The 11812-nt window shown below is 35.2% G+C and overlaps 1 protein-coding gene across 1 annotated transcript; it reads right to left on the bottom strand.

Moving 5' to 3' along the window:
* Nucleotides 1–192: 192 nt before the first annotated feature.
* On the bottom strand, nucleotides 193–11768 carry LOC117327555 (sialate O-acetylesterase-like). Its single transcript, XM_033884605.1, has 9 exons — nucleotides 11568–11768; nucleotides 9023–9357; nucleotides 8348–8495; nucleotides 7017–7233; nucleotides 6540–6649; nucleotides 4857–4984; nucleotides 3722–3879; nucleotides 3061–3259; nucleotides 193–2900 (listed from the first exon to the last, which is right to left on the bottom strand). Exons 1-9 carry the CDS (start codon nucleotides 11656–11658, stop codon nucleotides 2721–2723), a joined length of 1566 nt encoding a protein of 521 aa, XP_033740496.1. The 5' UTR covers nucleotides 11659–11768; the 3' UTR covers nucleotides 193–2720.
* Between the last annotated feature and the right edge of the window lie 44 nt (nucleotides 11769–11812).

Below are 11812 nucleotides of genomic sequence, written 5' to 3'. Positions count from 1 at the left end.
GAATCTGCACTTGTAGAAAGTGTCTGATCGGTTTATTGGTCGGACTCAGTCGAAGGTCGCCTTAAAACAAACAACAATCAGTGATTGTTTTCAACCAATGTAATGTACACTTAGTGTCATATTGCCAGTGTTGAATTATATGTTATTCAATTCAAAGTTTGTATATATGCACAAATAATTCACAATGACATCTTCTTTATAATATATCTTTTATTCATTTTTTTTGCATTCAACAATGCTATAAAAGCAGAATCTCTACAATCCGGAACTCTCTACAAACTGGCTTTATTATGTAGTCCCAAAGGTGTTCAGTTTAGAGAGTCTATTATAATTGATCATGTAGTAATAACGACAGTAGAGACAAGTAAATTGTCAAATTTTCGAGGCAATCTGCCTCTTTATCAAGACACAAGTAAATTACAAATGATCACATATAGACATAGAACATGGATTGGGTTTGGGTTTGTTTTTGTTTAACTTCCTATTAACACCCAGGGTCATTTAAGGACGTGCCAGGTTCTGGAGGTGGAGGAAAGCTGGAGTACCCGGAGAAAAACCACCGGCCTACGGTCAGTACCTGGCCACTGCCCCACGTAGGTTTTGAACTCGCAACCCAGAGGTGGAGGGCTAGTGATAAAGTGTCAGGACACCTTAACCACTCGACCACTGCGGCCCCATAGAACAAGTTTAGTAGATACACAACAAACAATATCGTTATGAATGTGAAAATTGTGATAATTAATTGATGCCATATAAATTGTACATGTACTCTTAGACTACATACTATATATGTATATACATGTACTGTACATACCATACATATATGTACTCTTGGACCAAATACCATACATATACTTTTAAACTAAATACCATACATATATACTCTTAAACTACATACCATATATGAACTCTTAGACTACATACCATATATGTACTCTTAGACTACATAGCATGTACACTTAGACTACATACCATATATGTACTCTTAGACTACATACCATACATATGTACTCTTAGACTACATACCATATATGTACTCTTAGACTACATACCATACATATGTACTCTTAAACTACATACCATATATGTACTCTTAGACTACATACCATGTACTCTTAGACTACATACCATAAACTGTATGAACTATAAGTGTTTTTTTAAAACCACACAAAATATAATAATAACAACACAATATAGATGTATCAAACATGTTTTACGTCCACTATTACTGCCTTATGGCCTTTAAGCTAACAAGTTAATAAATTCAGATCAAAACAAGACTTTCAAATACACAATAAACCAATATATACAATATTATGCTTAATTTGCTAAAAACCTAGCATAATCAATCTCTTTGCAAACGAGACATGTACACTGTAATATAGGATTCTCATAATTAATGGTCTTATTTCATCCATAGTAACACTTTGGGGAGAAGTCATCACAGTCCTACAGAGTACATCAAGTACATTTTGTTCTAATAAATAAGTAAATACAATGACTAAATGCATCTTTACACACTGTTTGGATTCAAATTCAGATTTTGCCCAAAACATTAACTTGGGAGTTAATTAGTATAATTAGTACATGCACTTATAAATAATTAAAGAATATCAACTTCTATCACAAAAAATAGTTTTGTTATCCCAGAATGACAAATCATATAAATTCTACCTAATATACACAAATTTACACTGTAGTCATCCAGGCAGTCCACTAGTCTAAAGGATGACCTAATTTAGACTAACAGTTCACTAGTCTCAAGGATGACCTAATTTAGGCTAAGAGGAATGTAACTGAGAATGCCTTTATCATTGTGTGATCATCATCTCTGATCCAACGATGGTGGCTGATTTAATCTGAACCCTCTATCATCAGAAAAATATTTGATGAAATTCTGGAATGATTTCTTTTCAAATGTGGTGCTACTTTTGGTCTTTCTATTTGCCAATCTAGAAAAACAAAGTTTAAGGCATATCTTGCAAATCTGACCCAAATAAGTAAACAATTATATGTCTTTTTCTACTAAAAAGCAGAAGTGATGACATTTATTGTTCAAAACAGGGAATTCAGTCTTCTAAGACAAATAAAACAAGAAATTTGTTTTAAACCAAAAATATTTAAGTCAAGAGACTTAAGAGTTAATTCCAATCAACTATTGTATAATACAGGTAAAATATCTTCATGTCGATTCAGGTCAAATTCAGGTCAATATTTTTTAAGATCAACATTACCTTAAGACATTTTGCCTGTGTACACGAAGAGAGCAAAAATGAGCAACCATGCAAATAGGCATACAATAATGTACATGTATCTAACAATGGAAATGTTTCAGCATATTAATTGATGGACAAAAGTGTACAGATCTATTTGTTTTAAAAATGATTGAACATTACACTTATCACAATAATATTAATGAACATCGAGCATGTTTCAACCCCTGATCACAGTGAAGGGTTTACAACCATTGCTAATTAGTGTAACTTCCATTGTGAATAAACGAGAAAAATATAAAAATAAAGGCAGATCTTATCTTGTTTGTAAAAAAATAACAGATCCCTTCATTCCCACTCTAACTTTATCAATGGATTCTTCAATCCTCTCAGCTCTCTAAAGGGTGAGGTATACTATTGTTTACAGTATAACTTCCATCCTTGTGAAATTCAGCATCAGTGAACTGGAACGGAGAGGCAGGTAGAGAGCTGTGTAAGGAGTACAGACTACAGTCCATAAATGTACATGGGGAAAGCCTCCATGCGTAGCGGATTCCAGCAACATTCTGAGCACCACATGATGCCGTTGTTATGAATTACACTACTCAATGTTTTCCTGACAACATTTGCCTGTAGCCACCATGCATGAGTATTACACAACCCTTTACCATCATAGGAACAACAGACCTGCAAGGAAAGCAAAATGTTAGCATGAAAATTGTTCTTCTGAACCAATTATTATAACTGTTTTTAATAGGTTAATCTCTTTAATCTCCTTTGAGGAGTATGGATATATAATCAATATAACCCCAGGTTAGAATTAGGTCTAACAAACCTGTCTACTTACTTCAAATCCAACGTTGTTCTTGAGTTGCAATGCCTCCGTGCCATTATTGTAGATGATTTCCAGTGTGCTAGCTGCAGTGTCTACCTTGAAACCAGAAGGCAGGGGGGCCTGATAAGGTACATCTTTGTGGTGGTAAGCTACAGCCAAACTGGCATTCACCAAACGCCTTGCTACATCTTGTTTATCTCGTGGATGGATGCTTGAAAAAATAGAAACACTTTTTCAACTCATTTAAAGTTTAGCATCAACTTGGATAATTTTTGTACAACTTTTCATTAACCCATTACAAAATTGTTCAAAATTATCAAATTATTTTGTTTATTAAGCATATTCACAAAATCATATAAAGATTTCATAAAGTAAAATGATCAATTAAAATATAAAATATCTTAGCAGACCCAAAAAAAAACTTTTAAAGATTAACAGACTGTTCAAATCTCTGAAATTGTATATGACAATAATTTCAAACAAGAGAGGCCTAATCGACCTGTATCGCTCACCTGCTTCTTGAACTTACAGACTTTATAGTTGATCCAGTCCATTTATAAAGATACTAAACTGATGATGTAACCTACAACTTTATTCAAATATCAGAACAGACGACAGATGCCGCACCTTGGCATAAGCTCACTTAGGAGGGCAAGTGACCTAATGAACTTACGGTCCAAATGGTGACAAAAAATCTGGAAGATCCATTGCATTGGCCATAAACACATTCTCCATTTTCTTGTTTGGGACAAAACCAAAGTCTGCTGTTTGGTGCCAACGAATGTCTGGGAAACCACCAAAATCACTCATGTTTGGAATATTGGCACCAAGCTTCAAATTAGGAACATTCAAAAACAAATCTTCAGATACTTGTCAACATATGCATGCCAGTTAAAAAGATACTTGTAACCATTGTACAGCAAAATAGTAAAATGACAAAGATTTCCTTCAAACAAAAGTTAAAGACTATAGCAAGGAATTTGAAAACTTGCATTCTTTTATGGAGATTTCTATAAACATCTAAGTCTTGTAAGAGATTTCTTATAAAGGCTTGAAAATGAAGCATATAGGGCAATTGCTCACAGTGACATCCTTAAAACCATAATATGTATTCAGAGTAAAGTGTAATTCATGTCTTTATTTAACATAATATGTATTCAGAGTAAAGTGTAATTCATGTCTTTATTTAACAGATATCTATTGGAAATTACAGCTAAAGTTAATAGCTGTGACAGAAATGGTCAGTGACTTTGACTGTTACCTATACTCATTTCTTATAATAAAGTTTCATAACTATCCACTGGAAATCATGCTATCACTTAGCATACTGCCAAACGTTGTCTTAAAAGAGCAGCCATGGCTATCCTTGGCGTCCAATGCAAAATCTTCTAAAGTGCTAAAAACAACTATCATAAGTGCTACATTCAGAAATCTAAAGGAAGATAAAATTGTCATCTTTTAATATGGCAATGAGAAATATATTCTGATGAAAAGTAAGTGACCTTCACATTGAATGGATGCAGCAATACGAAATAAGGAACTATCCTAATGTACACTGATGCTGTATAATGTGCATGACATTGCAGGAGATTCTCTTGGAAAAACTGCCCAGTAAGTATAATTAGTAATGATTTTCTGAAATCTTTAACTTACAATGACCTTGGTCCTTAGTATAACAGACTAAAATTTAAACTTAATATACCATGTTTTTAGCTAATCCTCACACTGTTAAGGGTCATATACTTGTACAATTATAACATCAAACAGAGAGGCTGGTTGATTTCTATCCAGTTCATTACAACACCTACCATAACAAATCCAAAAGGAAAGGTTGGGTTGTTCTGTCCGTGTGAAGTGTGGAACTTGGTTCTCCAGTCACTAATCATTGAAGGGAAGGTACAGTTGTAAGTGGAGGGATTGCGGGCATTGTTTTCACCTAAAATTACAATAGGTCATCTGAAGAAACCGTGATACAAAAATATACTAATAATTTAAGGTATGATTATTGTCAGAGATGTTCATTACAATCTTATAAACAAATTAAAGATGTTATGCTGCCAGCAGTTTATACGCCACTCATAAAATGCATACATAAAATGGCACCTGTGATATAGAAATACAAATGTAAACAAATAGTCTATTAATTATATGACTGACTGAGGATGCAACAATTTACCCTTAGACATGTACCTCCCTAGTAGTGTCATATGAACAATTTTAGTATTTCTATTCCAAATGTTTCCAGTTTGAAGTGTGATTGGAAGCTGAAATGCTGTGCTACTGGGCTGTCTCTGTGTTGTCCAATTGGTGTGGATGTTCAAAGAAATGGAATCTAAGTTCATGTTTAATTGCCCCAACATATTAGGCATTAAGAGCAGGTGCACAGTCTACATTGTAGATGCTTCATCAGCAAATACTGTTGTGAATCTTCAGATATGCCGACTTTGAGGTTGCTACTTTATTCAAATCCTCGTTAACCTGATCATCTGCTCCTAATGCATAAAATATTGGTGACAACAGACATATGCGAACTGGGCCACTAGACTCACCTATAATAGAATGCACACAAAAAAGGGATTCATCATAAACCAACGAATCCCTCCTCCGTTCCACAACCACTCTGTCTTTGACACAAACCTCATACATCATCTCCAGGACATACTGATCATCACTCTATGATGTCATGACATTATCTGAGGCAAACCCATTATTATGTCATCATTACTGTATCAACGTCTCATTTTGCCTCAATGGAGACAAGGTACACATTGACTATACAACTCGAACTCTACAGTCAACCAGATAATACAGTAATATGCTGACTGGTTGATGGAACATTTGGCACATGCAACAATCATCACATCTAATTGTATTTATAGAACCTGCAGAGACATACATGTTTACTAACGGACAGAACCATACCAACTTATGTCTTTTCATTAGCCATCCCATCTTCCAGTAACATCAACTATTCTTTTTTATTTTTTTTATAAAACAATACACATAAACTTAAAACTGTGTCTCTTTTTTCCTGGAGGTCTATTCACTCTGAGTTGAGTCATACAATAATTACAATACCACCTAGAGCAACACTGTGTCATCCTAGGCCACATTGAGGGACCCTCTGCCACCCTACACCACCCTATGTAAGTTTATATAAAGGGCTGCAGACTTTGCTCACTTTCATCTCTGACGGGTTACAACAAACCGAGTCAGGTATTATACTAAGTGGACGACATGGTTCCCTTCACAACGCAGACAGCATGTCTGAGTCTTTTTATCAGTCAGTTTGTAAAAGTCTATTAAATCTGTTCAATCAATTATAATCACTCTTGTTGGAGATGTAACATTTGTAATACTTTAACTAATGATTAAAGAAGAAGCCATGGTGTGAAATTCACTTTAGTAAGTATAAGTGCAGTGATACATAATTGATTGCTCCATATATGGTCGTTTTAATGATATGATTAAAATATGGTAGGACTACATACCCTGATACCAAATGGCTCCGTAGATGGTCATGTTCAGAAGAGGACTGATCATGGCATTCCACAAAATAACTGCAGTTTGAGGTCCACCATAATTTCCATATGAAGACATCCTATATATTATCATATTGTACTTATAGATATTACTTTTAAAATACATACATCACTGAAATTGAAAAGTTAGTTACCACAAATATATCAATAAAGGTCAAGAAACATTTAGGTAACTTGACAGTAACTGGTATAGATGTAGAAAATATTGGCATGTTTTTTTTTTTGTTTTTTTTTCTTTCTTTTTTTCTAAATTTCAATTTTAATACATTTTAAATGATAACAATTTCTATTTAAAATACATATCTTTGAGAAAAGTTGAAAATTGTTTGTTTAACAAAAACATCTAGATATCAAAAATGAATCAATTTTCCTTCAGTAGAAGGATGAAATGTATGATATTCCTCTATTAAAATTCTTCCTCTTTACCTATTGTAAAAGGGTTCCTTAAGTTGTTCTGATGCCACTGTTTCACTGTGGAGTCCACATTTTGCAAGAGCATCCGGTGAAGACCAGGCCTCCACAGGTGTACCTCCCCAGCAAGTATTTACCAGACCAATGGGGTAGCCCAGCTTCTGGTACAGGTATTTACCATACAGCCAACACACAGACGAGAAGTAGCCCCAAGCTACTCCACCAATGGAACCTGTAAAGATGTGCATAAAAATGCACATGACAGGATTATTAAAAAAATAAAATCAAACTTATTATAAGTCTGATATAATTGTACCAGTAATACAATGTGCATGTTTGGTATAAGCTGGACTATAAGCAAGGTGAATTCTGGCTTTAATCAAAACTTCAAGCAAATTCAATTCTAATAAAGCTTAAAAAATTGATATTAAAATTTTGTTACCCCAAAACGACAACTGAAAATATAATGATAATACAAGAGGCCCAGAGGGTCTGTATCGCTCACCTGGTTGATTTGATCAAACATCAAAATAATGTTTATGTTCAATTTGTTAATAGCTTTATTTGTTGATGTCTAACAATACCATAGATGGTTATGCAGTGGGGATCTCAACTGCTTCAAAGATATAACCCAGAAACAAAGTCTGAATCCCAGCCACCTAGGGATGTTACCACTAAAATATGAATGTCATATATTGCTTAGTTTCAGAGAAAAAGTCATCTTTAATATCAATATTGCCAAATGGACCTCTTTTGGCACTGCACTTCAGACCCTTGGTGGTCAGCCCCATCATTTGAATAAATTTGAGAATGTCATACATTGCTTAATTCCAGCAAAAAAAAGTTGTTAATATCAATATTGCCAAATGGACCCCTTTCATTTTGGCCCCGCCCCTCTGGCCCCAACAGTGTCACGCACTCTGTTTATACAAACAACATTTGATCTCCTTTGCCAAATAATGCTCCAGACCAAACTTCATCAAAATCCTTTCGGGCCAGGTGAGCTTATAATATTGTTCAGTATGTTTTCATAGATATTGCCAAGTACATGAAGTGTTTAGCGAGTACCAGTAAATAAAATACATGTACTGTATCAGACTTCATACTATTAAAAAAATCATATCGAGTTATAAGTTTGAGTGCAATTTTTCACCAACAGTGAATGGGCTTAGATTTTCTCAAAAAAAAAAAAACAACAAAAAAAACAAAAACAAACAACAACAAAAAATAAAATAAATCATTAAATTGAAACTTCTTACTCCTTTTATTCAAACATAATGATAAGCCTATGGGGTTATGTGCCTGGTTGGGCTCATGTAATGATAAGCCTAATAGTATTTACTTACTGCTAGAAGCAACAGACCAAGGCTGTTTGATACTATTCGCTGCATCAAGGTCTTTCAGGGGCGTTTTGGATGAAATCTGGTTGACAGTAAACACTCGGATGTTGGGAAAATTGTCAGCGTCCTTTATCTCTTCAGAAGCATTGAAGCTCTACAAAACCATTCACAAATTGTCCATGTAAATCTTGAAATCAAGGATAGCATATACATGTACAATGGACTCGCCAACAGATGTCAAAATATGGATAGAAAAACTAACAATGAAGGGTTTTATGAGATGCACGTTGATGAAGACCCTTGGACAGTTTTATGGTTAAAGTTATGATCTCGTAAAAAGTCAGATGTGTTTGGTGCTTGTTGCTTTGCCTGTTGCTTCTGTTGTCATCACCGTTTTTCCCATTTTGAGAATGTTTTTAAATTAGATTTGCATGACAGGTGATGTCAAAGAAGCAGGAGATACTTACATCTAGACTTTTGAAAAACCTGGTCTTATTCTCCTTGCAGAAGTATTCTTGTATGTATTTGTCCCAGTTTTATCAATTTCCAGTCAGGATGACAGTTTCATTTTCATGGGACTATCCTCTGTTTTAGCTTTACTTTACAGCAAACTTTAACCAAGGTTTATACTTCTATCTCTTTTCTTTTTTTTAAAGTTGGAATGACATAATTATTCAATACCTGACTGACTGTAAATTGCATATTGGATTGTCCAGAGCAGAGCCAAACATCTCCAAATAAGACATCTTTGAGAGTAATCTCCCCTTGTGACCCCTGCGCTGTTATGTTGTAAGGTCCTGGTCCCTCCACAGGGTCAAGGGTAACGCTCCACAGTCCATTTGAGTCCACTAAAGCATGGTATTTCTGTTGGTCCACAGATACATCTATGAACTCATTTGTAAATGGATTGTAGCCCCATATGACAGCACGCTGTGGGGCTTTCTGAAGAACCATGTGATCACCATAGTAGGCAGCAAAAGAAAATCGCTTGGGAATATTCAATGGTGTTGCATCACCTGAAATTCAATGGAAAACAATCTTGTTGATGATATGAATTACATGTCAGATACCCAAGATAAAAGGAAATTAAAAAAAATAAAGATAATTCAGAGAAAAAACATCTCTCAGGAAACAGTATATTTTAACACAAAATTGAAATTTTGCTTTTCTTACCCTTGTATAAAAATTATTATGCAATCTGTCTGTTAGGAAATATTTCTGGTACAGGAATTTCACTCTTTTATGGTTTGGGTTCCATTTAAAAATTGTGTAGGATAGGATTAAGTTGTTATCATCACAGTGTACTCATGGTAATTAAGCATTAGCTAATATGGTATACCAATTGGCGGGATTTAGAGAACTTATCTTATTAATACATTGTAGTTCAATCAGTTGAACATAAAACTTGTAATCCAGACCTCAAACCAGTCGCATGGTCAAACACAAAATCTTAATTAAAACCCAAGAGGAGTCTACACAGCGGTTCGCTTAGGAGCAATGCTAAAACATGCATTCTTGTAGGACCTACAGAATAGTGTTGTTTTTTTTTGCATCAATTTATTTACAATACAATAACACTGGTGCAGACACTCTTTAATTTTCGTAATGAAGTGAAAGCCTTTTTTGTTATATGACACTCTTTTTTTTTAATATTATGGCCAACATTATTTTCCAACAGTAATTTTTACAGTTAGTAAACAAGTTCAAAAGCATCACAGTAATCCAGCCCTGTAATCATGATCCATATGATATCCCAGGGGGCTATGTTCACTTTCGCTCAGAATGTCTGCACCCCTGGATTACAACATGAAAGACACACAAAGATATTTGATTGGTGTTTAGAAAAAGAACCTGACCAATCACTAAGTTGAAACTTTTGAAGATCACAGAGGAGCAACCTTGAGATTTGTTCGATGTACATTAGTCTGTGTACCTGTTGTTGAAGTCTGATGTGCACTAGCTTTGATATCAAAGAATGCAGGAACATACTGGCCACCCTTTTGCCAGTTTTTAATTTGATTATTATTGTGTCTTTCCCAGGTCCAGTCAATTCCTGCTTGTATTACAAGTATCCATATCAAATTTATCAATAACAGGTAATTTAACCATTTATAACAAAGAAAATGATTTTCACAACATAAAATTTGATAATCAGACCTGCACTGTAATTGTATGCAGTAGTATAAGGGAAATTGACAACCCCTGCTACCCCAGTCCAGTTCTGTTACAGTATACCAAAGCCAGATCGAGGTTTTACCCTGTATATTGGTTTAATCCCTATAGCCGAGGGAACTAAAATTGAATTGAAGTAAAAACAAAAAGATGTGAAAAAGACACAATAAGACTACAATTATAACTGATCATAATAATCATAACAATCATAATTAGTTATATACAGTGGCAGATAAAGGATTTTGGGAAAGCAGGGGGGGGGGGCCTTGCAGTGGGGGTCGGGTTTGCTCCCTCGAAATAATTGAATTATATATAAAGCTCTGTGGTGCATTCTAGTGCATCATAAACCACCAAATTAGAGATTTACTTTACAAACTAATTTTATGGGGGGGGGGGGGGGGGGGGGGGGGTTGGCATATTGGCTTAAGCGAGGTTTTTTAAGGCTAAAAATTCCTCATCATTTGGTTATGCATGATATTTAACCAATATTTAATCATCTTGGTGTATCTGATGATTTTAAGTTTTATACATGTAGAGGACTTAGTCGGAGATAATTGGTCTGTTCTCCATGAACATAAATACCTGTGCAATACAACAAAATGTATATATTTATATGCCTTTTTTCAAATTTTGAAAGGGGGGGGGGCCCTCTGAATCCGCCACTGCCATATATGTACATACCAATAGCTACCCCTATAGTTTTCTCTGGCCCTGTCACCACTACACCAGACATGGTGACAGGGTCAGAGAAAAGTAAACTCGAGCTAACCAATAGCTAGATGACGGTACCACATGTTCATGTACAGCACTATAACCAGTATGCCTAATGTTGGTTGTATATGTCAATCAATGTTTGACTAGCCTACTGTATTACAGGCACACTAGTGTCATATTAGTCACCCACTTAACGCACCAAATTACACGTACATACAGTGTGACGTTACTACAAAAACAGATATCGGCAATGCGTGTATTGACAGGCAAGGCTACAAATACCTATGCAACATCAAGCTTTCTCTACAAAACCTTTGTTACATCCGACCCGTTACAGTACCTATTGTGCTATCTAGCATGCTCATTTCTATGACGTCTTGGCTGCTTGCATGAGCAATGCCTGCAAATAAAGCAAAAAGTAATCGCAACATCGCTCTCCACTCCTATTCAAGAGATTTAGTTTGAGTGATTGAAGGTAGTCGTCCTTGTTTCGGTTAACGAGTACATTGGTCACGAGACCGTCACCGATGTTTTGCTTTCGTTTTCGCCTGTGATTCAAGCGCTTTGACTACACCGATCGATCCT

Source organism: Pecten maximus, chromosome 5 (genome assembly GCF_902652985.1).
Source record: "Pecten maximus chromosome 5, xPecMax1.1, whole genome shotgun sequence".
Taxonomy (NCBI): Eukaryota; Metazoa; Mollusca; class Bivalvia; order Pectinida; family Pectinidae; genus Pecten; species Pecten maximus.
The sequence above is the reverse complement of the archived record's forward strand: the minus strand, read 5'-3'. Positions and strand labels throughout refer to the sequence as shown.